The sequence below is a fragment of the Amphiura filiformis genome, chromosome 19 (assembly GCF_039555335.1).
Source record: "Amphiura filiformis chromosome 19, Afil_fr2py, whole genome shotgun sequence".
Classification (NCBI taxonomy): domain Eukaryota; kingdom Metazoa; phylum Echinodermata; class Ophiuroidea; order Amphilepidida; family Amphiuridae; genus Amphiura; species Amphiura filiformis.
In genome coordinates, this window is record NC_092646.1 from 28,438,180 (window position 1) to 28,464,331 (window position 26,152).

General features: G+C 38.7%; 1 protein-coding gene across 1 annotated transcript in view; it reads left to right on the plus strand.

The window, feature by feature from the left end:
- Positions 1-7,442: 7,442 nt before the first annotated feature.
- LOC140140482 (cAMP and cAMP-inhibited cGMP 3',5'-cyclic phosphodiesterase 10A-like) overlaps positions 7,443-26,152 on the plus strand; it is a 118,274-nt gene continuing 99,564 nt past the window's right edge. The window contains 8 exon segments of the mRNA XM_072162241.1: positions 7,443-7,578; positions 19,027-19,037; positions 19,672-19,765; positions 20,689-20,732; positions 21,208-21,322; positions 22,037-22,086; positions 23,585-23,616; positions 24,853-24,952. Of these exon segments, the coding sequence (XP_072018342.1) occupies positions 7,443-7,578; positions 19,027-19,037; positions 19,672-19,765; positions 20,689-20,732; positions 21,208-21,322; positions 22,037-22,086; positions 23,585-23,616; positions 24,853-24,952 (582 nt within the window).

The following is a 26,152-nucleotide window of genomic DNA, read 5'->3' on the forward strand; positions in this document are numbered from 1 at the left end:
TATTCGATCAATCAATAAATTAAGCAATTAAAGATCAATCAAGCAAGCAAGCAAGCCATCAAGCAAACAAATTTGCTCAAATCGATTCAAGAAGTATTAACGGTGCTAGCAGTATTTTAGAAGTAGAAGTAGCAGTATATTTAGAAGTAGAAGTAGCAGTATAGAAATAGCAATAGAAGTAGAAGTAGAAGTAGTAGTAGAAATATCAGTAGAAGTAGGATTAGCAGTAGAAGTAGCAGTAGCAGTAGTAATAGCAGTAGCAGTAGCAATAGTAGTAGTACTAGTAGCAACATAAGAAGTAGACGTATCATATCAGTAGTACTATAGTTAGATTCGTAGTATGACCGAAAAAATGAATTAAAAAAAGTAAAAACAGCTAACCGGTTGATTTCTTTATAGCAATGTTATATACCACATCACATGACTTCCGGGGAGTGGACCAATCACAATTGTTGAAATCATAAATAAAACAAAGCAAACAAAAAAATTTGGTCAAGTTCATAAAACGATAATATTCTTTATATTCAATCAGCATATACCAATATCATACATGTACTTTGTTTCCATTGCCTGTATAGAATTCAAACTTTCTTTGCATGTACATTGCTATCTACGGTAGATAGCATACATTTGCACATATTTGCTTAGAAAGTAGACATAGATGAATATAATTAATGTTTATCATGATCATGAATATAATACATAGCATTAAAATACCTAACATGTATGAATTTAGTGCGCTTTCTTCAGTAGATCTGTTCCAGATTTGTTGCCTGTTAGCTTATGTTGCATGGTCTTGCACAAGGTGCCGTCCTATACATTATACTGTGATTGTATGTCAAATTACATATTCGTGTAGCTTAACATGATTATAGTACCTTTTCCAGTTGTCTATTTTTCGGTACTGTTTCTTGTTCTGTCGATAGTTGTAAATCATACTTTTGTTCCATCGACATAGTTGATGTTCCCCTCACCCCAACCTGTGATGTGTTTCCCTTTGACCTGAGAAGGTATAAATCTGTTCTCCTTAGCTTTGCTATCTACGGTATAGCAAATAATTATACTAGAATCTATGTGTCTAACTTTAGCACTGTTTCACAGCTATGCTGCGTTGATCTAGTATTATTTCTATTTAAAAAGATGTAGATAAGGCGACGAAAAAAGAAAACACTGTTCTACGGGCCCGACCGACCCAGATTTTAAACAAATTGGGAAAAAATTTCCTGTACAAATGAATACCGACCCAAATTTCAACAATTTCAGGAACACTTTTTTTTTTGTATTTTCCCAAATTGCAAATATTACAGAATTTGGTGATTTTTTGGGTCATTTCAAAAAAAAAAAAAAAGAAAAGAAAAGCCCGACCGACCGACCCTACTTGAAAGGTCCGTCCGCCCGTAGAACAGGTTTTCTTTTTTTCATCGCCTAACCCTAGTGTGTTCTGTCTCAATATAGCATGACATTATACAATTGTCTTGCAAATATGACATTATACATTTGTCTTGCAAATGACACCCTTTCCGATAATTATTTGAGTACATTATATAACTTTTCAATTCCCCAATAGGTATTCATCTTAAACCGTCTATTTAACCCTCTGAGCACTCCCTGCCGATCTTACATTGCCTCTGATTGGTCAATTATGTGATATCTTCACTTTAATCACCAATCAGAATGGAGCTTTGCAAATAGTTCACCCCAGTTTTTTTGCATGGTGAAATTATTCTAACAATGTTGTTGATTGGTCCAATTGATAATGAAAACTTCTTTTTGACTAATAGGTAGGTTGTTCTCATAGGGTTCCACCCCTTTTCATCCATGATTATTCATCTATGCCTGGAATGACACGTTAATAGGAATTGGATATAAGAGATGACACGCTTTATATATATTCCATTCCGACCTGTGACACATTTCTCTTTAGCAGCAAAATTTAACTCCGTCCATGAATTTCAAAAATGATTGTTTAGTAATATCTTCATTCAAGTTAGTCATGCATTTAGGTTTGGGCTTAAAATAGCATAATTATGTATCTCTACAACACTTGCAGTCCTGTTGGATATCACGGTATTACACCCAACTGTGTGTCAATAAGCACCTTTGTCCTTGCCACCCATGCATGTCAAAAAAGATTATATCACACCTTTATTCACACATTACAATGTAGCCTATATGCTAGAAAATCATGTAGATAACTATATATAAGTTTGCTATCTACTGTAGATAGCACGGTATCTTGCTTCGTTTTGTGATAAAATCGCATTATCTCAAAATTATTATCTTTGCCCTTACCACAATTAATTATGTGGTCCTTACTTAGTAGTATTCACCTAGCAGAAACAATTTGGTATAGTAATATATATGCAAGATTCTACAGATGGTAGTTATGCAGTTACTATCTATCATGTGGTATACACTACTTTTCATCTGGGTAAAAAATAAATAATCAAAATTTATGTAATCTTGATCAAAACACATTTTAATACGATATTCACACCAAATTAGGTCATCTAGTCAAGAAATTAGAAATGTGAATGAATAATTAGTTGCATGATTTGCTATCTAAGGTAGTAGACAGCACCAGCATGCCATATGAATTCATAAGCACATTGTCTTAGCTTAGCATACTATTCAAACTGACTTCATCCGTATACGTATCATCGACTGCATGACGTAAACATTCACAGATTATGTAATACTATCTACGGTAGATAACACTGCATGTATTAGACGCATGTCTTGTAGCAATAAGCACTTCATTTTAGCTTTTACTCCCTCATTCAGGTTTTCCATTATCATACTGTGTCTTTACTCGGGATGGCAGTATACCATGCACCCATTCATGTTCCTTTCACCGTAGAAAATAGTATCATTTCATGTAGTTTTAGAGAACTTATAAAAGAAAAAAAAAGCAAAGGCGATCTTTGCGAGCACAGTAGGCATAGACATAGCTACTTCATAATAATACTATATAATAGTTTAAAATGCTAGTTGTTTTAACGTCATAAGTTATCCAAGTATGGACCCCAAAAACTTATTCAGATATTGAAGTATGTGATTCCACATGAGAAGCAAAAGAGGACAGTCCACAAATCCCTTAGCATTTATTGGGACCAATGTTCCCAGGAAAAAGAAACGCAGATGCATTTTCAGACAATAGGAGCATAACAGAGTTTGAAGAAAAATTGTGTTTGCATGGGAAGTTCACCCCTCACCATTTCCTCCAAGTTCTCGCATAACAGAAGCAACCACAAAAGCGGCACAGTTGATACGCGTTGATCATGACGGTTCTGTAATAAATTCTAATGATATTGTGTGTATTGAGAATTGTAAGAATAAGTTTGAGATGTTTAGAATGGGCAATTCCATTTAAAATACATATACCATATGGAAGACATAATCTTAATCTCCCACCAACATGACCAAAGAGAGTGTGAATTTCAAAATGGTGTTAACTAAATGGGTGACTCCATTTGAAATTTACACTCCCTATGAGGGATGGTACTCATGCCTTCTATATGGTGTGTAGTTTGGATTTCAACTGCAAAAGCCCAACGTTGTGGTTATAGTATAGTTGAGTTAGGACCACATAATTAGATATAATGAAAGATAGGGATAAAAAGACTAAATTGCGTCTGACGTCAGGGCAAAGGCGCGCAGTGATTGGTTGCCGACCTGCGCAGTACGGCATTTTCTGTCTAGTTGTCAGAATTTTAGACGCGACTTAGTCTTTTTTTTTTATCTCTGTCTTTCATTATAGCGTCATCATTGTTCTAGTTTAAAGCATGAAGTTGAGTTTATAGTTCATTGGCAATGAGCGAGTTTTACACTGACCAATGAAACGGGTGGTTATATATACCCGGGTTATATATTTGCCCGTATAAGTATACGATCCCATTCTATACTGTTGGACTATGCAGGAAGAAAACAAGTCACGTATCGCTACAGCTAGCGATAGAACTATAAACTCACCTTTACTTTCTTATTCTATAAAGCATTAGAATTCATATCTATAACATTATAGTTTTTTATCTTTAAATTTTATTTTGTTCCCTACTGCAATCTTATAGAATGAAATTTTAGCCAAAGAATGTTATGATTTTCTATCCTGTTTTAATTACTCATAATTAACTTAAACCAAAGAACGTCTATACGCATGGTAGATCCTGCAGTTAAAAAACAATAATGATCATGATAATGATTCAATGTTTCATTTTCAAAGGCAATATTATAGAACTAAGAACTAGTTCTAGCATGATAAAATAGAACAAAATCCTTCTTTTTCTGTATTTAAAAGAAAGGCTTCAAAAAGTTGATAAACTCTGGTTGTTTAAATAATTATTCTACATTTGTGTATTTTATAACAATATTTTTAATTGATCCTTGACGAGTTTCCAACGTATTTACATGGCAAATCCAAGCAGCTATAAGAAAGTATAGAGAATTATTTAATACATTATAATTTAAAGCCACCTTAGATATAATCATTGTCGACAGACATTAAGCCGTAGCTTAAACGCTGATAATTACGGTAGGTAATACTTTTGGGAAGTGATAACCTAAACTGTGTCACACTGTTATCGATTCGGTTGTGGTAATGGTATAATTGTATAAACCCCGTAATCAAAATATGCCTTACTGATATTCACTATAGAGCCATTAAGTTAATAAATCGCTGCTTAAACACTGACAATTACGGTACTTATGATACTGTTTAACATAATATAAAATATTAAACTAAACGGGATTAACAAATGTGTTTGATATCATAAGATTCTTTACAAATTTATGGTAATATTTATTGACTATTCCAAAATATACCACTATAATACTAGTAATAACATATTAATGAACCTGTTAAAGTTCGGTTTAAAGAAGCATTAAATTAACCAGAGGCAACAAACTAAAAAAATCCTTACACACGTTGGAATCATGTGGTCAAATGTCTGAAATGTATTTTTAAAATATTTTGGTTCATTAAAATGTAGAGCTGTAATAATTAAAAACGATATGTATGTTTGTGTAATGCACAAAAATAAATAAAAATGTGTATAATTTTGATTTTGAGCTGAGGAGAATAAAGTGTAATAAAATATTGTTATGTTAAAAATAATATAAATGTGTCTTTATTATGTTCATTTTATGTGTTGGTAACATTAAGGCGATATTGGGAGGTGGGCTGAGCCCCTGCCGTTAGCCCCTCGATTCCCAAGCCTATGCCAGCTTAACGATATTTTGAAAGAATATTAATATGTAAGATGCACTTTTTGAAGAAAAAAATTATCCTGTTTCTGAATTAAGGGATCTAGAATGAGCGTTTATGCGTTTCGACAGTATTTTTTGTGGGACATGAGAGCACCTCAGACGTATCGAATTGCATTCTGAATACGAAGCATGTCTTTCTGATATCAAATAATTTTCATTTTTGAAATTCACGATATAATACAAATTTTATGACAAATTTTATGACAAATTATTAAAATTTGATATTTTTCAAATTTTTGATATATAACAGTCCTCGAAATAAATTTTATAAATCTAATGATATATTCTTAAAGTGCATGTAGCTGGGAGGAAAAGCCGACGATCAATTGAAAATTTTGACCTTTTATATTGAAGATATGGATTTTTTTCCCAAAAAGCCCTATTTTTTTTTTGGTGTTTTGGGAAAAATCCATATCTTCAATACGAAAGGTCAAAATTTTCAATTGATCGTCGGCTTTTTATCCCACCTACATACACTTTAAGTATAAATCATCAGATTTATAAAGTTTACTTCAAGTACTGTTAAATATCAAAATATCAATTTTAATGATTTGCCATAAAATGTGTATTACATTGCGAATTTCAAAAAATCAAAATTATTTGATATCAGAAGGACATTCTTCGTATTCAGAATGCAATTCGATATGTCTGATGTGCTCTAATGTCCCACAATAAATACTGTCCAAACGTTCATACCCCTTCCCTGAAGTATAAACTGTTTAATCAGGCGGGGGAAGGGCAATGGGCAGATGGCTCTTATCGGACTGGTCAGCTCCTTCTATCAGACAGAAATCATTTCTGAGATCGATCAGAAATTGCCCTGTGAATTGCCCAGGAAACATGATTTTGGGCTAAAATAGTGTGAAATTAAAATTGGCCCGACAAAATTGAAAATTCGTACCGATGAACCACTGGGCGAAAACGATACACATGCATCTGGAACATTTACAACTATATTCGAACACTTGCAATTTTACACTATTATATACCCATTTCTAGGTGCTTCCCGAATGTTTGCGTATTTAAACAGGATATACTAAGAACAAAGAATGTTTTTCTTCTTTGAGTTTTCAGGGGGTGAGGTGCAATCTGCCCCGTCAGACACGTCGCTGGAATCCAGGTACCTACCACTAGTTTATCTGCATGCTTTTATTTAGAGTAAAAACTAAAAACATACAATTTGTTTTATTCATTTATTATGATTAGAATGTAAACTTAAAATAACCATTTTATTTTTGTCCAAACTGCAAAAGAAAAGCAGTAACAATTCGTGTTTTTTAGTTTAAATTACGCCTTTTCATTATCCTTATCGCATATCTTGGCGTCAAAAACCGGTAAACGGTTGTTTATTTTTTTATTTTCTTCAAATGTGAGTGAAAAAACAAAAATATACCGTTTAAACTTCTGTAGGTCGAGTTGTCCGTAGGTCGAGTTATCTGACATTCCCTCATGCAGTGAAGTGCAGACACAATTTTGTTAATTATTCATGACTACTCATTTTCATTAATAAGAATACCCCCCCCCCAAGGTTATTTTAAGTTTAGATTAAGAGCATATAAATAAAAGAATAAACAAATTGAGTGTTTTTAGTCTTTACTTTAAATGAAAAAACAAAACAAAAACAGAAAGAAAAACGAACTAACGGTACCATAAGTACCTAGATTCACTGGGGAGGGGGGTATTGTGCACCCTCGGTTATAAACGTCTTCAGACAAAAAAGAAAACGACAAGCTATGTTTATATAGTCAAAAACGTTTCAAGAGGTCAGCAGTGATCAAATTTCATACAACAGGGGTCAAATTTCAGTTGCACAGGTTTTCTTCAAAACCACGCGTAAGTAATTCCTCTGGTCATAACGATTAAAAAAGTATAGTTTGACCTACCTGTGAGGTCACGCATTACTTAGACTAATCATAATAGGTAAATTTGACAAAAAAATTCCACAAACTTTCAAAAAACGAATGCACCTGTCGCCAACTTCTTGCACCTGTTGCCCAAACTTTGGACCAATCAGAATCCGCGTTTCTAATATGTTTGCGCATGCGCATAACAGCGGGGTCGAAGTTCGGGATTTTGTTTTTGTTTTTTTGCGAAGAGCCATGCGGCTGCTGGAGCACAGTTCATGAGTACAGAGAATATAATTTGTGAGAGAATAAAAATCTAGCTTGCTATAAAATATGTCTTGCCCATGGAAACAAGTATCCGGGCGTAGATTACCCGCTTTGCCTGGCAATTCTTCGCATTTCACATTCGGAAGACAGAGCCAGAGAGGAGGCGAGCGTGAGCGTCAACGAAGCGGCAGCGATCTGCATGGTAAGCTTATTACTTGAGTTACACTTTTACTGGTACAAGTTGTACATCATGTATCGTATGTAAACTCCTCAACGAAAGTTTGGAAAGTTTTTTCAAGCATCTGTATCTCCAATTATTTGTGACATATTTATATCGTGTTGCATATCACTGGATAGCTACAATACTCCCCTTTACAATGACACCCCATTTGAAACAACAACATTTTTCACGGCTGAGTACAGGCCTTGTGAATGTAGTGGGGTTTCAAAATGAATTTGTCAAATTGACCATTATTCTGTGCTCAAACAAAGCTAGCCACTAACCTCAATAGCGGGTGGAAAAACCACAGGCAGCCACAATAGTCAGGCACCTTCTCCTCATGCTGCTCACCGACCTGGTTACACGATACTGTCATACTGTCATTCCATTCTTCCACAAGGATTAAATGCAGGTCATTCAATGTGGTTGCCTATGGGCTTCTTTGGCACGCGCACAGCACGATCAAGCTGGTCCCACAAGTGTTCAATCGGGTTGAGGTCTGGCCCCGGTCTGGCCTGATGGCAGGCCATTTTGACTCTACTCCCATATTCTGTAGGTAGTCGTTGACTACCGTGGCTATGTGGGGCGAGCGGTGTCATCTTGGAGGATTGCATTAGGTCCCAGATTGTGAAGTTATGGGATTGCAGCTTTCTGCACAGAATAATGGTCAATTTGGCAAATTCATTTTGAGACCCCACTACAATCACAAGGCATGTACTCAGCCGTGAAAAATGTTATTGTTTCAAATGGGGTGTCATTGTAAAGGGAGTATTGTAGCTATCCAGTGATATGCAACACGATATGAATATGTCACAAATAATTGGAGATACAGATGCTTGAAAAAACTTTCCAAACTTTCGTTGAGGAGTTTATTATAATTATGTTGTATTGTAATACACACCTACACCCCCGACATGAACACTTGGTGAAGTTGGTCGAGGGATTCTCACGCTGTCAACACTAGGCCATGTAGGCCAGGCATGGCCCAGGGGACACTTCACGAAATCCCTGACCTGTGTAGGCCTTTCATTTCAGTTCTGGCGTGACCTCAAAATCAACACATGGTCATGATGGTCGGATACATGAACATGATCAATGAGTGCAGCAGTAAACTTCAAACTTCCCCCTTCAAGGAAAGTGCTAGAAGCAGAGGGTGTGAGACTTTTAGACCACCCTCGCTAAAAACGTATACATTTTTACTTTTCAAACAATCAAGTACAAATCACAAGTTATCAGGTTTTAACATAGTTGCGAAACACTTTAGAGTCAAGCGAAAAACAACATAGGTACCAGTTTGCATGTATTGTTGATACCAGGTCGGCTTTAAGTCCAATCAGATGGATCCTGCTGAGTATTCAATGTAAACGGTCCTATTATTGGACATATTGTATACATGTGGCGATTCACTCGGTCGGACATCCGGGAACATTGTCCCCTTCGTCCCCTTTGCACAAGCGCGTGCAATGCATAGCAACCAGCTTGAGAAAGGGGAACTTCACATGCGCACACTGGTTTGACAAGGCTATTTCCCCTTTGTGATGTCAGCCCAAACAAAGAGAATGCGCACTAAGGATCTGAAGGGGCACAGCAACTTTTTTAGGGCAAGTTGATAATTGCCTTGGATTTTCACTGAAAAGGCAAGGCAGCACAGCAGTTTAATATTTCAAGAGGGCACCATGGCAACTTGAAAATTTGAGAAGGACACCAAGGCAATTTCTCAAAAGTGAAGAAAACACACACAAAAATAGATAGATGATTTTATAATGAAGGGGCAGGGACGCAGCGCTGGGGTAGTACAAGGAACTTATACGATGTCCTCATTCACTAACTGATACTATCTGTCCATCGTATAAGACTGTTACCGTACGGCAGCGTGTTGAAGGAATATTACACAGTCAAGAATAGGCTCCATCATTTTTTTTTATTCTGATCCCTCACAATGTCCTAAAACATCAAAACATCAAAAGCGTTGCACGTATACTTACTTTAGACTGTCCTTTTTCACATAACGCAGACAAAGTAGGGCCAACTTGCCTAGAAATGGTCAAATTTTGGCAAGAAATATCTCTGTGTAATATGTAAGTCCCATATCACATCGTTATCGGCGATCGAGTTTTTTTCTTCTGAAGTTTGGCTGGTCCCCACCAGCGTCATGCACGTGATGTGACACAGCTAAAATAATTGACCGGAAATCGGGATCATTAAAACGTCAACAAATTTCAAAACATAGAAATCAGTAAACTTAATGGCGAGCGGTCCGAATTTTGAGCCATACAAGTTTACGTGGTGAACTAGGGCTGGGGCACCGACGGCAACTTCATTCATTCATATTTATTCGGCAAAATCGACAAGAACAATAAATATAATCAATCACAAATTATCACAAATTTAGCATATGAAATACATGGATACAAGCAAAGACACCTAAAAGCCGAAATGCCAGGATAACCCATAAAGTCTAGCTGCAAATGTGTAAACTTATTTCCAATGGGGTCCAACATAAAGACAAGACAGTGCCTGGGACGGAGGACAAAACAAGCAAAAGGACAGAAAGGAACAGGTTACACAAATGCAGCTGACTCTTGGGTTAACGTACTTCTGGCAAGGTGTTTTTTTATGGCATATTTAAAAGTATTTTTGTCAATAATAGCTTTGATTTGGGATGGTAAATTATTCCAATCAAGTGTGGATTGATAGAAAAAAGACTTTTTGGTGTAAGATCCTACTCTCGGGACATGGAAATTTGAAGCACTAGACCTAGTGATATAATTATGAACATGAGATATTTTTGTAAAGAATTGATCAAGATAAGATGGGGCCAGTGAGTGAAAAATATTAAACATGTGATTTAGCCTTAATTGTCTAGCCCTGTTTTGGGTATCAAGCAGTTTGACAGTGTCCAAATTGATTTGACCAACATGATCTCTCGAGGATAAGTTCAAAATAAAACGAACCATATTGTTTTGAGAGATTTGAAGCTTACGTTGACTTTCCTTTGATAAACCAGTAAACCAGGAGGTGCTACAATAATCTAAATGTAGCCTGCCAATAGCTTTCTTAACAAGAGAATCAACCATAACTTCCCCAGATAGATATTGGTCTAGTGTAACACCAAGGTATTTTATGGATGGGACAGGATTAATTGTATGACCATTGTATGAGATGTGGAAATCAGAAGCTTTTTTAAGTTTCCTGTGCGAAGCAAATAAAATGAGCTCGGTTTTACCAACATGTAAAGATAATTTATTGTTAATAAGTCAGTTGTTACAGGAACTCAAATCCATGCTTAGTTCATGTGCAACCACATCTGGGTTCTTATTGGAAGAAATGATCACGCTATCATCAGCATACAGGAGCAACTTGTTTTTCACGGATGTAACCATGTCATTGCTATAACATAAATATAGCAGGGGACCAAGCAAGCTCCCCTGCGGAACTCCGCAGGAGAGTTGCATAAGATCGGATTGTATGCCATCGATAGGGCCTACTGACAATGTGGGCAAAGAGGGCAAAGCAAGTGCCATTAGAGGGCAAAGCAAGTGACTGTCTTGGGTAAAGGATGTATTTTGAGGGCATTACGGCAGTGGGGATGGGCACCCATGGCAAAATGCCATGGGTGCCGTGGGTTAATTCGAGGGCTGCTACAGTTCCTCACAGCCCATGCAGTATGGGCTGTAGTGTATGGTAATAATTGGCCAAACACTTTTGCCAAGATTTCTTTTATTTTGCTGTTGTGTTATGCTCACCTCTTACTTGATTTTCAAAATGTAACATGTAGGCCTACACCAAACACAGCCACACAGCCCCCGAAATGGTCTACTTTTTAGGGGAGCTCAACTCGGAAACATTTATTTAGTGATTCTGTAGTTAAAATTGCGATCCCCAAAGGCTACACCTTTGAACGAAAATGTAGAAATCTCTGTCAGGAAATTCCTTTACATAGAAATTCCTGCATTGGTTCAATCGCATTTTAAATGAATACTGCTTACACATTTCAACGTGAGTCACATGCTGTACAAATTATTCTGTCTTTACGTCGTTTATCTTGGGATTTTTGGATGTTGCCCAAGCCCGAATGTCTGAAACAGGCTTCTATTGACGCAATGGCTTTGTGTTGCAGATGGATCAAACATACTGTACACTTCTGTCCCGGGACTTTTGTATTGTCTGCATACACCATTCGCTAATTCCATGAGCATTCAAAATATCTTGAATTGGACCAGAGTACAAAATAAACTGTATTTGGACCAACCACAGATCCCTGCGGAACAATGTAGCTTAGCGGATGATTCTCTGAAACAGTCTTGCCAATGACAATTGAATGACTGGTTGTGCTCAGAAAGGTAAGATCTGAACCATTCAAGGGCAACTTCAGTGACACCATACCTTTCTCTCAGCCGAGTTAGCAACATGGTGATGGTGTCAAATGCAGCGGATAAGTACAAGAATATAAGAATAGCCACCTTGTTGTCATCCACCGCACATAGGAGATCATTTTGCACACATACTAGGCTAGGACTGTTTTTGTGGAATGATGTTGTCTCTTGTCTGTATGCCGACTGAAAGTTGTTGTGAAGATTGTTATTATTGAGATATTCCTGCAATTGGGATACCACCCGCTCAAGAATCTTAGATATGAAAGGAAAGTTTGAGATGGGCCAATAGTTCTTGAGGTCTTCAGGATTGGCATTGTTTTTCTTGAGAATCGGCTGATTTTAGTGCACATGGAACAATGCCAGCAGAGAGGGAGCAGTTTATAATGCTGGTAATGACAGGTAATAGCACATACAGTCCTTCAGAAGCGAAGTTGGAATAGGGTCAAGCATGCCTGTCTTGTCTTGTCTTGTCTTGTCTTGTCCGTACTGCACCAACCGCTGCCGCTGGGCTATAAACATGCAGTCCCTCATGCATGCAGTTGCAAAATTAAATAGAACTTTGAAGCAGCGACTTGAATGCCTTTGAATCAGCGGCAGATTTAATGTGTGGCGGCAGGGCGTTCCAGGTTGGCATGGTCCTAGGATAGAGTGAATAGCGGTAGCAGTGTTTGTTGGTCGGGATAATATTGTAGTTTAAAGGTTGGTTTTGATGGGTTGCTGGTCTGTTGTTTTGCTTGCAGGAAAGATGACTAATGTTGGATGGAGTAAATGAGTGAGTTTCTTTGTAAACTGTAGTGAGCCTGCAGGCTATAGTGCGGCATTTCTGAAGGGTGTCCCATTTCAGATCAAGGAGCATGTCTACGCTACTGGTCTTTCTGTAGTCATTGGTTACAAACCTGGCAGCTCTTCTCTGAATTTTTTTCAAGGTTGTTGATCATGTGAATGGCTTGGTAGGGTTCCCAAATGGCACTATACAGTATTCCAGTCATCCATGATAACTTTCCGCACAGCATCTTCGGAAACTGGAGCAAAAGAGTCAAGCTTGCTTTCACATGAATTGCGGATGTCAACAGACAGGTTAACCGAAGATGTTGAATTCATAAATTTTTGGTGGGTATAATGCTCCCTGCAATTTTAAGGTGATGGGTCTTTGAGAGCTGACGGCATACTTGTTTTAAGGTTAAACAAAGTGTTGAAGGGCTTTACCTCCAGAAAAAATATATTATTACCTTATACGTAAGAAAATATGTCTACTTATCATGTGAAATAAAAAAATCCAGAAAAAATTGTGTGAAAATGTGTTTTTAGCCTATTTTTTTAGCGTTATCAAGCACTATTATTCGATTTGTTTACAAGCGCCAAGCAACTGTCGTCTGGGAGAGTGATTGACATCTTTATTATTAGAGAAGAATGGAATCTGTATAGTTCATGAATATTCATGTAGTATTTACACAACCTGTATCCCAGCCATTTTTGCCTAGTTATCGTAATCGTTCATATAAGACGCCCATATGATCCATGGTGTTAAACTGATATTCAACAACTTTATATCTCTCGATCTTTGCGATCCGAAATATTGAATTTCAACTTTAGGCACATCTCTAGCAAGGTAATAAATACCTGTCACAAATAGAGGTCTTGAAATGTTACTTGCAACGTTAAAAATGTGAATAGAGAACAAATCGGGTTCAAACATGCTTCAAAAATATGAAGGTAATTGTCAACGCCTACTACCAGAATAGCCGGAAGAGGGCAGACTTCATAAGGGAGTGTTCATATATTTTAGTGGGGGACAAAGAATTTGGAACTTATTTCGGGAAATTTCCTGGGTTTTTTTTTTTTTTTTTTTTTTATCTTCCTGTTCGGGTGTTTCGGTTGGCACATTTTCGGGGCATTTTCATGCACTTCACAGGAGTTTTTCGTGGTTTCTCTGTAGCTGCCGTGTGTACTTTTCCCCACGTACAGGGTATAAATCCCGGGGTATAAATAAATAAATGAATAATAACATATAAAAAAAGAATCTGGAACTTCAACGTCAAAAACAAGACAAATTGTACCCTGCTAAAAATATCAACCCATATCCTCTCTGAGAATAAAAATAATAAGACTCCAACCTCACCTGCAAAAAAATATTTTTTCGGGGGATAATTTGGGATAAGTTCGGGCCTATTTTATTGCGACAATTTTCAAAATCTATAAGGTGAAATGTGTCGTGCGGATGTGCGGCAGGGGTGGGGTGCATTTTCAGCCATTTAGTTTAGACTCTGTTGTATTTTTAGCCATGATTTTATTGACCTCAGTGTCATGAAAATTAGGTTCAAGAAGGGTATTTTCAATAATTTTCTCGAAAAAAGTAAAAATTTGCGAAAACTTTCAGTCCAAAAGTTGATACAATTTTGGGTCTGTTTTCTTCAAATTTGGTTTAAAATCGTACCGTAGTTTTTCGGAGTCACAGCCTCACATCCTTACCCAAACCAGCTTGAGAAGGTTCCCCCGGGTGTGTGCAAATGTGTAATTTATAGGCCTACACTCGTTATTTAAGCCTAAAATCAAAGTGTTAATACCATTAACACTGCCATGGCCCGTTTTGTCGTGATGACTGGCTTCCAAAATGTAGGCCTATTTTAAATTATAAATCTGGTCCCGCTAGAGGTGTGTTTTTACCCGCGGAGGTCTCTCCCTCGGGTTCGTGGATGTGCCACAGTTTTGGGGTCTACCTTTTCAACGACTATGATGGGTGGGTTTACAGCGAAGACCAACTTTTGGGCGCATTTTGGCAAAAGTGCCCTTAAAAAAGCGTCAAATTAGGCCAAATTTGGATGACTTTGATCCCCGCGGTACAAATGTTTTGAAGAGACCCGCCCGAGGTTTTTATTTAAAAAAATGGTCGGGCCTGCTAAAAAACCTCCCGGAATTAAGCATGGGTAGGCCTACCAAAATGCCTTGAGACCCCCCCCCCCCCAACCCAGCGCCGGGACCTACATGACATGATATTCTCCGCGAGTCCACCAGAAAATATAAAAATACAACATTTTGATAGGCCTACTATATTTGTCTGTATAAAGAGCTAGGCGTACCGGGATTTGCTGACTCAATGTTCATTTTGAACCATTAATATTTGAGCCACGGCGCTCGGGAATGTGAAAAGCGGGGGGGGGGTAGGAGCAACAAATTATTCAGGACGATGCGTGAGATTTTACTCATTTTCCAGCTTTTTGCGTGAGATTTATTACCTAGGCGTGAGATTATACTACCTTGGCGTGAGACCGTGACCCAATGCGTGAGACCGTGCACGGCCAATGCGTGAGAGTTGACAGCCCTGCTCAGTGGCGGATTTAGAGGGGGCGCACGCGGCGCGCGCCCCCTCTATTTTGTGCAGATCGGCGCCTGACTCTGTGTATTTTTGCAGAGTGGCGCCTGACTTTGTGTGGGCGCCGACGCGGCGGCGGTGCCGGCGGTGGCTGGGCGCCCCCTCTATTGAAAATTCCTGGATCCGCCCCTGCTGCTTGTAGGCCTACCGCGTATGTCTACCGTGATGACAGGAGCGTAGCTGTTGGTGGGGGGGGCAATTGCAAAATTGCCTATTTGGGCCCCCCCGCCCCTAGTGCAAGGAAAAAAGAGGGAAAGGGGGGGGAAAGAGGAAAAAAAGAAAGGAGAGGGTGAGAGGAGGGGCAGAGAGATGGGGAATCCAAACGATATGCAATACAGCTCAATAGGCCTACCATATACGATTATGATAAGCCTGGCAAAAATTGTCTATTTGGGCCCCCTCCCCCAGTGGGAAATTTGGTGGATTTGGGCCCCGCCCCATAGGGCCTACAGTCTTGCTCCTCCTGGAAAAAATCCCAGCTACGCCGCTGCGTGATGATGTTGCAAAGTTGCGGAAGTTCATTCATAAATTTCCCATTTCCACTCGACAACAACAGACCAGCACGCAGCCCGCAGTAGCTAATCTCCGAGTTAAGAGACATGTGCGTTTCTCTTTCAACAGAAAATAATGTGACCATGTGACTGACACGATGTACGCTTCAAATAATTATGCTCTCGGCGTCAAAAGTATGATAATGGAAAATATTTATAATGAACACTCCCTTATTTAGCCACACCTTTCTCGTGTTGCCTGGTATATCAGCAAAATCCTACACTATCGCCTTCCCTTGGTAAAATCCCTGATAAAAACTCGTGATATTGAAATTGAATTTCAGCGCCAGAACTTCCGTCATTCTAGCATCATGGATGGATATGCAGTGGCGCCGCTAGGGGGGGCAGTATTTCCAATATTTTTTCTTTCTCATCCAGTTTTTAGGCAAAATCCCCACAATTATGTAATTTTCCACTTTTTGCGGCAATTTCAAGTGCAATAAGTGCCCCCGCCTCAAAGTCACTCCCCCCTGGGCCACATGACAAGAAAAAAATTCTGGTTCCGCCACTACGGGTATGGCCATAGCTAGGGGCGCGCCCCCCCGTTGCCCTTGGTTATGCTGGACGTATGAGAAATTTAGAGCTTGTTCAATTCCGCCAATTTTAGACATTTTAAAGGTAGGCCTATATACAGTGTAGGCATGTATATAGCCTATAGAAAAACGGATCACAGTCAAATAAAATATAAAAATCGTAGGCCCAATAATTTTACTAATGGCATTTATTGAGCTGCTCACTTCTTGAAAATCCTATGGTTTAATATTGATATTATATAATTGAGCTCCTTGTCAAGCTCCTCAGTAGGCCTGCACATAGGAGAGTGACTAACTGAGCTCCCGCTATTTTCAGAAATGAAGGCCTGGCCTATTAAATGAATAATTAGGATTGAGGCAGCCTTTTGTTTCATTTTACAGAACTTTTTTAATCCCCCAAAATTAGTGGGTTTTTTTAATGGGGAGTAGGCTTTTAAAACGAAATTCAAATTTGGCAATATTTTCCATTGCTTAATGAATTGATCTGCGTGAAAATGCCTAAACATGTGGCCAGAGCGGGATGACTGGTATAAAAATCTTAACTTGTGAGAAAGGACGTAGGCCTATGGGGTTGTATGAGGCTGTGGATCACGAAATGCCCCTTTAATGTGTGCTAGGTAAAGTCATTCTTCCTTTCGACCTGCCAAAATTTAATTTTATTCCCTCCCCGGCCCCGGCTTGCCAAAAAATTGCTTTCTCGAAAGGCTGTGCAATCAGTACCGGTATTAGCCTACTAATTATAAGCCAAAATTTCCAAGCGACTCGCTAAAAATCGCTTGCCTCCCGTCTCGGCCAGCCGAAAATCGCTTGTCCGCACCCCCTGGACTGCCAAATTTTGTGGCCCCTCCCCTTGGCCTGCCAAAATGCCCCATCCCCTTTGCATATAGCCTATATATAGGCATATGCCAATTTTTTGGGATCCCAAAACCCATACCCATACCTTAAATGGATTTCTAAATATCTACCTGTTGCAAGCGCAGCATTGGCGCTGGATTTTAAGCTAGAAAATACCTAAATATTTTAAAATCCAAACTCGGCAACACCACTTGCCCTCGGCAACACCACTTGGCAAATACAGCCCGTCGTAACAATGTCGTACGTAAACATGTGTTTTAAAAAGAAATGAGAGTGTCACTTCTGTCCAAAAATTTCGAATTTTGGCCTTGAGCAGCGACAATCAGAGGTAAGAAAAACACAGTATGACGCAGCTTGAAATATAGAATCACTATATCAATTTTGAAGTTTGTACTTCAAAGCACAAGCCGAAACGAGGTGAAATGGTTCGAAAAAAAATTGATTTCGCTGTATCTTTTTATCGCGAAACTAGACAATTTGGCAGCAGCGAGTCGGAAAAATAGCAAATATCTCAATTTTCTGCTATCGAAATGAAAATTTAAATAGCACCTGCATGCAGAAGAGGGTTTATAGAAATAATGTAGGTCAGAATTTTGTCTATGAAATCTTGCACGGAATTGTTATTACTGGTTACAAAACGACATACAAGTGGAGGCCATTTTACTTCAAATTCGGCCAACATTTTAAGCTTACATAAAAAATCGAGACAACCAATATCAAGAATGAATATGCACATTCTTTTATTGACTTGTTTGTAATGTGCGTCGAAGTTCCCAACAAAATCGCCACTTCCAATGAGAAATTATGGCCGTGTTCCCAAAAATCTTGATGCTCGGATATTGAAAAAATTTGAAATGTTTGAAAAGTACATTTCATTTTGAGCCAAGTGGAAAATTCAAGCATAATAATGACCCTTACACTTTCAGCTTTTAGACGTAGTTTATGTTTTCTCTCCGATATTTATTTCCAGAAATAGATAAGTTTAAAGGGGGCTACGTGCATCCCATTTTGCTTCTGAAAATGGCAAAATTGTGTATAACCTTAAAGGAGGTCTTTTGGAGCTCTGAACAAGTAAAATTGGGGCGGGGGGGGGGGGGTCTTTTGGAGCTTCGAACAGTCAAAATCAAGGGCAGGGCAACAAAATCCACAGTATCCTGGTTCCACCGTTCCTAAAAAAAAATTCACAGCATCGCGGAAAAAAATCAAGATAGGGAAAAAAATATCCTTAAGACAAAAATGTGTAATTCTAATGCTACAAAGGGATAAAATGAAGACAAATGTAGCCTAATCCTAAGCCAAAGGAAGATGCACGTCACAACATTCAGTCAATTTTGTCCTGGTATTTTGAGCCAGGTGGGGTAACCACCACCCCCCTGGTTGATACCCCGGTGTTGTCACTTAACATTCAAAGGCCTAACGCATGATCGTTCCCCAAGTCAAAAATACCCCCCTATTTTGCGCGTTTCAAGAACATTTTCGTCATTTTTTACCCCTATTTTACACGAAAACAGGTACAAATTAGCCTTAAAAAATACCCCTATTTTTTGCATTTCAAGTACACTTTTACAAAAGTACCCCTTTTTTAACATTTCAAGAACACACACAAAAACACTTGTTCTGATTCATTGTCTTTTCTGAGGAGAACTCTGTTAACGTTGTCCTTTTAATACATAAATGAGGAAAATAACAGAAAAATATATACAAATACATCCAATAGGATGCATCATGTGTTTTTTATGATACAGTTATCAACAATGTAATCGTTCCTCCTGTGTTTTTTTTTGTTGCAAAATAAAGCTTGAATGTGACCAATACATAAACTGACTGACAAAATTACTTAACTCTGGCATTTGCCACTTAATTCCCTCACTCAAACCACTATATATCAGCCCCATCTTTAGATATTTTCAAGAAAAACCTCTAGCTTGCCGGTCACCAAATACTAGTTAGTGATTTGCGGTTTTCGCCCTGCTGACACAACTTCAGAAGGTTCAGAATTCCTTTAAACAAACCATGAAACAGTCGAGCGTGTTGCTGAATATTTAGGCCGGGATATTAGGAAGGCAAAAAAGTTTCACAAAAGTGAAATCCGGGAATAAATTGAGCGAGAAATGGTAAGATTTCTTGGGATTTCAACATTATCATGATTCACAAAAATATACCCTATTTTTTCATTTTGAGTACATCATCGTCAAAAACAACCCTATTTTTTAAACATCGCGAACATAAAATGTTCGCGAACATAGTTTAAAAATAACCCCTTTTTTCGCGAAATTGGGAACGATCATGCGTACATATAGTCAATGTTAAGTGACGACACCGGGGTTGATACATCTTTGGTATCAGTAAATACATTGCAGCAGTGGACTTGTTGATGTATAATATGAAAGTTGAGCCACAAGAAGTCATGCCTGACTTGTTGTACTTCATGTTTTACTTTCACAGATTCCAGACCAGACACAGCACCACCTTACTACAATGATGGTATGTATGAAGCTATTTTTTGTTATACTGTAATATCCACGTAGGGACGTGCCGCTGAGAATTTGAAAGTGGACCCATAAATATACCAATTTTTCAAGAAATTTGGACCCATTGATATACCAAAAGTCAAAATTTTCGGCCGAATTTAACCCAAATTGTATTAGTTTTTACAAATGGACCCATTCATAAAGAAACCAAAATAATCTTTGAAAAAGGGGTCATTGATATACCAAAAGGCTGAAAATGCTACCCATATTTGCGGCACGTCCCTGTATGGTCATTTGTACTGAGTACTCCCGGGCCGGGGTGGGGGCAATGCCTAGAGCTTCCTAGGTGTCAGTAATAACACAAGTCAAGTCAACTTGGGAGCAACACAAATTGCAGACACTGCTAAATCCCTGGCCTGGGGTGGGAGATAACATGTTTGCTCCACAGATTCAGCCTATAATTTGACCCAATTTTGGTTCACTAGACCCAAAAAATATCAACTCACAGGCCCTCATTTTGTGCGAAATTAAGTTCTCAATTCAGTTTGGTGCTCTGTGCCCATAATAAATAAACAGATTGGAATTTTCCATGCCTGTGCCCACTAAGCGTACTCGAATTCAGCTGACGCCGGTACAGCTGCTCAGACCTGGCAACATCGCTCATCTTTGCGTGCAAAGTTTCTTTTAGTGTACGCTTGCGCTTATTTGGCGCTATTTTTGAGTTTGCTCACACGGTACCTGACTTAGCGTCAATCCCCATAGGCAACATGCCATATTTCCATGGTATGTCTGTGCCGCTCACCCCACTAAAATTTAAGTTTAATGCCCCCCCTGGATCACTGGTAGCATTTGCTCAATCATTGTTAGTGATATAACTTTGAGTTTGTTCTTTGTTGTTGCCATCATTGTTTTCTTCCATTTTCCTCATTATTTCAGGGCGAGTTTCCAGCAGATCATCCAGTTCCAGTCAGTTCCAACAAGTAAGTTTGCACAAATGGAAAAACTCCCTCAAAAGTTAACTTTTGGATCTTGTCTTGTTCAAGCAATATTTTTGCACAAAAGATTTGACCATGAATTTTTCATAGAAATTAATAATTTAAACCATTTTGGGTTCATTTATATCTTTAAAGTGCACAAAAGTGAGATACCTTTTGGTAGATTGTGGATGATGCATGATCATCCAGGACTCAGTGACAGTGCCGGGGGGCATGGGGAAAAATGCCCCCTGTCAGAACTCTTTCCCCCTGTTGCCCCCCAGTAAAAACCTAAAATTACAAAAAATATCCACTCTTTGCATCAATTTTATTGATCCCCCCCCCCCTGAAATTCACTTTGCCCTACCCATGCCCCCAATCAAAATTCTTGGTGTCGCCACTGCCTGGACCCCTAGCAAGTGAGCCTGATTTTAATCCAAACCCTTCTCTGTTTGAATGATTTATCTTTCTCTTGCTGTAGATGTTTGTAATGGCTAACAGTCCAGAGCAGCAGCTGTGTAAGATGGTTGACTGTATGGAGGAGTCGCACCGGGTACCTGAAGTACTGTATAAGCTTGCTAACACCATCTCAAAAGGTAGGCAATGATTCGATGTTTTGTTCTGAACCACAAAGTTTTCCATTTATTACTTGTGCTTGTAAGTCTATATTATGAGTATAGAGGTAGTCATTGTGACGTCAACGCCGCCATCTTGTGGTTACGGAGTGCCTTGTTGCTAAGATCATCGCATTGACGCTTGACTGTAGAGGTGCGTCATGTGCTGTGACTTCCGCGTAATCGGGGGCATAATGTCTAACCCCGGGGGGGCACTCAACTTAAATTTTGGTAGGGGTGTGCGGCGCGGAGCGCCGAACTTCGGGAACTAAGAACTGATTTTCGGGCAAAATAGGGGCTTGAAGAACTGAAATTAGGGCCAAATTATAGGCTGTTGAGCTAAAAATTTCTAAATTTTTTCCAAATTTGAGCTTAAAGAGCTACAATTGTCAGAGTTTGAGGCTCAAAGAACTGGAGCAGATCCAAATGTGGGGCTTAAGGAACTGCCGGAGAGCCTGAAAAAGGGACCCTTGACCGCCGCACATACCCGTACCACCTTAACATGTGAGTGCCCCCCCCCCGGGTGTCTAACGCATGACATGCAGAACGCCAGTACCCACAAGATGGCGGATCCCGTGGAAATGGCTGACGGTCTCTATTGTAACGGCAGGCAGGGACCTCCACATTTTTTTAAGCTTTCTCAGTCCGAATTTTTAATTGTAAATTTGCAGTTTTAATCTCTTTTATTTTATACAGCTGTAGAGGCTGATGAAGTCAATTTGTACACCATAGGAGCTCATGGAAATGTAAGTAAGATCAAAACAAATTTGTGTCATGAAATTTTTTTGAAATACACTGTGCACAAGTACTCCAGAAAATGGTTTGAATCTTTTCTGAAACTGCTCACTCTTTGCGCAACAGACCTGTTTATTGGAAATAAGGATTATTCTAGAACCATTCTTTTTTCATTATAAACAAATGAAAACGATCAGCTGACAGTGAAGGCACCAGGATTTTTTGGGGGAGAATGGGGAAAAGTAAATTTTCAGATTAATATGTTCTAATGTATTATATAATCTAGCTGCCCTCTCATTTGCATGAATAATGAGCTAATTTGCATAAATGCTAAATGCTAATCAATTACGCAAATTAAATGGTTGCTAGATTTTGACGAGGTTCCAAGGCAAAAGTATGCAAAATTAAAAGTTGAAATCCATACCCCCTGGACCTTAATCTCTTACACAGAGGGTGCATAGATTCCAAATGGAATCACCCATTCAGGTAACCCCATTTGAAATTCACACTCCCTGTATAGAAGATTATTAGGTCATGTCTTCCATAGTGGGTTTATGGATTTCAACTGGAATAGCACATTTGGTGTTGGATGTGATGTACTTTGTGTTGGACTAGCCTGATGTGTGGTGTCAAAGTTAAACTGTAGGCCTACTGCAGTGTCGGGAGGGGGGGGGGGGCACTCAAGTTTCACAGTGTACACATGCATGACCAGAAAAACATGAATTAAGGGTCCTTTTCTGAGAATGAATGTGAACCGTGCGAATCCCGTTTAAAGGGTCAAAAACGCCTGTTTACAGGATAAAGGGTTATTTTAAAACTTCTAGTTTGTGCGTTTAGGGGATATTTTATAGATCTCACTATTGCACAAAGTGTGTTTCCCTGTCATGTTTTGCATCAGGAACATCACCCAAACATAAATATTAGAAAATTATAAACAAAAATATGTGGGCTTACTTATCAAAAATCTGTAAGGGTGGTACCTGGGGTATCTTTCAGGCACAATCCTGTTTAGGGGGTAAAATTGGTTGTGAAACCACATTAAATTCCTGTTTATGGGTGTATTTTGCTCAAAAAGGCACATCCTGTTTATGGTATATTTTGAAAATTTCTGGTCACGCATTGTCTTTTATTTGATGATTTATAACTAAGGTATATGTCCCAAGTTTGTAAAGATTTTTGAATCCAATGCAAAATGCATATCCCTCCCCCCACCCTGACTCAAACTCAGTCAAAATAACTTGAAATGCTGGGAACTTTCAAATTTTCCATTCTAATACACAAAATGAAATATTTTCACTAATTTTAAGTGTTAACCATGCAATTCTACCATAAAAAAAGAGAGAAATTGGCCAAGCACTGAAATATTGGATGTACCTGGACTGAATTCACTGGACCGTAGAAAAAAAACCTTACTTGTTACTGGACTCCCCAACTTGGAACAAACCTTAGTAGGCATTGCCCATGAATTCATTTTGACATATTTTCCCTCTTTCTTCCAATATTTTTTAGGATTTACATTTGTGTAGGGAGTACCAGGGAAGGTAAGCTTATTCTAATTCTGTGAATTAATTAATTGTTAAAGTGACGAAAAAAACCCACCTGTTCTACGGGTGGACGGGCGGTATTCCATTTAAAATCCACACTACCCAGATTTAGGAAATATCTTCCACACAGGGAGTATGAATATGGAATGAACACACAAGGCAGCTCTGTTTGAATTTCATACACCCTTTGAGAAAGATTCAACTGAATCTTCCGCAGAGGGAGGAGGGTGAGTTTCAAATGGAGCTGCTAATAATGTGTTCATTCCATTTGAAATCCATACTCTCCCTGTGGAAGATATTTCTTAAATCTTCCACAGTGGTAGTGTGGATTTTAAATGGAATAGCCCATTGTTCTCTCACATACTGAGACACTCAAAGCAGCACAAGGAATAAACCACTTGACATGTGACGTCATTGCCTGGCAGTATGCGCGCAAATTATGGCAATTACTATTGTTCTTTGCCTTGCAGTGTGCGTACGCATTGTTGTTTGCTCAGGGCACATGCATTTTAAATCGCCCACCACATTTCATATAGATCAAGAAAGCCATTGAATAGTGTAGCTGTTCATTCAAGCATATCGATAAACCAGTCCCTCGCCTTTGTTGATAAACAATGTGATGTCATGTGGTCTATAGATAAGGCCTAACAAGAAATGTCTTTTAAAAAGGCATGATCTGCAAAAGTTTACAAATGACTTTGGAACTAAAAGTTTCTTACTTTTTTAAGACATAGGCTTCATTTGAGTAAAAGCATTTTGTGCTTCAGTTGGATACACTTGCAGCACAGGAATTTATTTGGGGGGTCAAAAAATTTGGGGAGGAAGCAAAATAGTGTGTGGTGTGCAGTCATATTTGTTCAGACAGTGGGGGGAGGGGATCAGGGAAATAAAGCCCAAGTTGTTTTTTTGTGTGTGGGGGGGGGGTGCCTCCAATTTTTCTCCTCAGTGTATTGATCCATGACAGTGTTAAGGTCCGTTCATACTACCACCGCATTTGCGATGCGTTGCTTTGCGATGCGGTGCGTTGCCGCACTGCATGGTACTGCAAACTACTGCATTGCGATATCGATAATACATTTTAACTTGGAAATGCGACGAGTTACGGTGAGTTGCGGCAAAAAGTAATCGATATATCGGCATCGCAAAGCAACGCATCGCAAATGCGGTGGTAGTATGAACGGACCTTTACTTTGATGAATCTCACAATGCTTTTTTCCTTCTTCTTTTGTTCAGTATTCAAGACATCTTGGTAGGACCAGTAGGTTGCGGCACCACACTATCAGCATATGTGGCAGAGACTAGACAACCATTGATCACTGAAGATATCCTAGGGGTAAGTCAAGCAATTAGTAAGTTTCCTCTGTTGACAAGGGCAGTCTTAAGTGAACGGCTCTTTTCAGAGCCATCAGTAGGCAAGGGGCGCCTACATGTCTCATTCTTGGGTACAGAAACTAGACAACCATCAATCACTGAAGACATACTTTGGGTAAGTAAAGCCATTAGAAAGTTTTCTCTGTTGACAATTAAAGGGGCAGTCTTAAGGTTGGTCTGAACCCTGGAATTATGAAAACTTTCGGGCCTCATAACTTCTAAATTGTTGCTCTAAAGCATATAAAAGTATACATATTTAGAATGGCAAAGACTTGATAAGTTCATCTGTGAGGTCAAATTTGGGCCAAAATGGCACTTTTGGCCCAAAATCCCAAAAATAACGGTTTTGGCCCACTTTTTTGTGCTACCGTAACAAAAAAATTCTTGAGCCAAAAGTTTTTTGAAACTAATTTTTAAAAACTAGATCAAAATATCTAGGACCCGTTTTTTAATTTTTTTGAAAAATATTTGAAATTTGTGCCAAAATCGGGCTTTTTATGACTTTTTTGAAAAATCAGCATTTTTTGACCATTTTTGGGCGCAAATTTCTCAAAGTTAGTCGAAATTAAAAAAAAAAAAAAAACGGGTCCCAGATATTTTGATCTAGTTTTTAAAAATTAGTTTCAAAAAATTTTGGCTCAAGAATTTTTTGTTACGTGCACAAAAAAGAAGTGGGCCAAAACCATTATTTTGGGGATTTTAAATAAAAGTGCCATTTTGGCCCAAATTTGACCTCTCAGATGAACTTATCAAGTCTTTGCCATTCTAAATATGTATACTTTTATATACTTTAGACCAACAATTTAGAAGTTATGAGGCCCAAAGTTTCCATAATTCCAGGGTTCAGACCAACCTAATGAACGGCTCTTTTCAGAGCCATCAGTAGGCAAGGGGCGGCCTACATGTCTCATTCTTGGGTACAAAAACTAGACAACCATTGATCACTGAAGATATAGTAGGGGTAAGTAAAGCTATTAGTATGTTTCCTTTGTTAACAAGAGACAGTCTTAAGTGAACGGCTCTTTTCAGAGCCACCAGTAGGCAAGGGGTGGCCTATTTGTCTCATTCTTGGGTACAGAAACTAGACAACCATTGATCACTGAAGACATCCTAGGGGTAAGTAAAGCAATTAGTAAGTAGTTAGTTAGTACTTTGTCCTGAA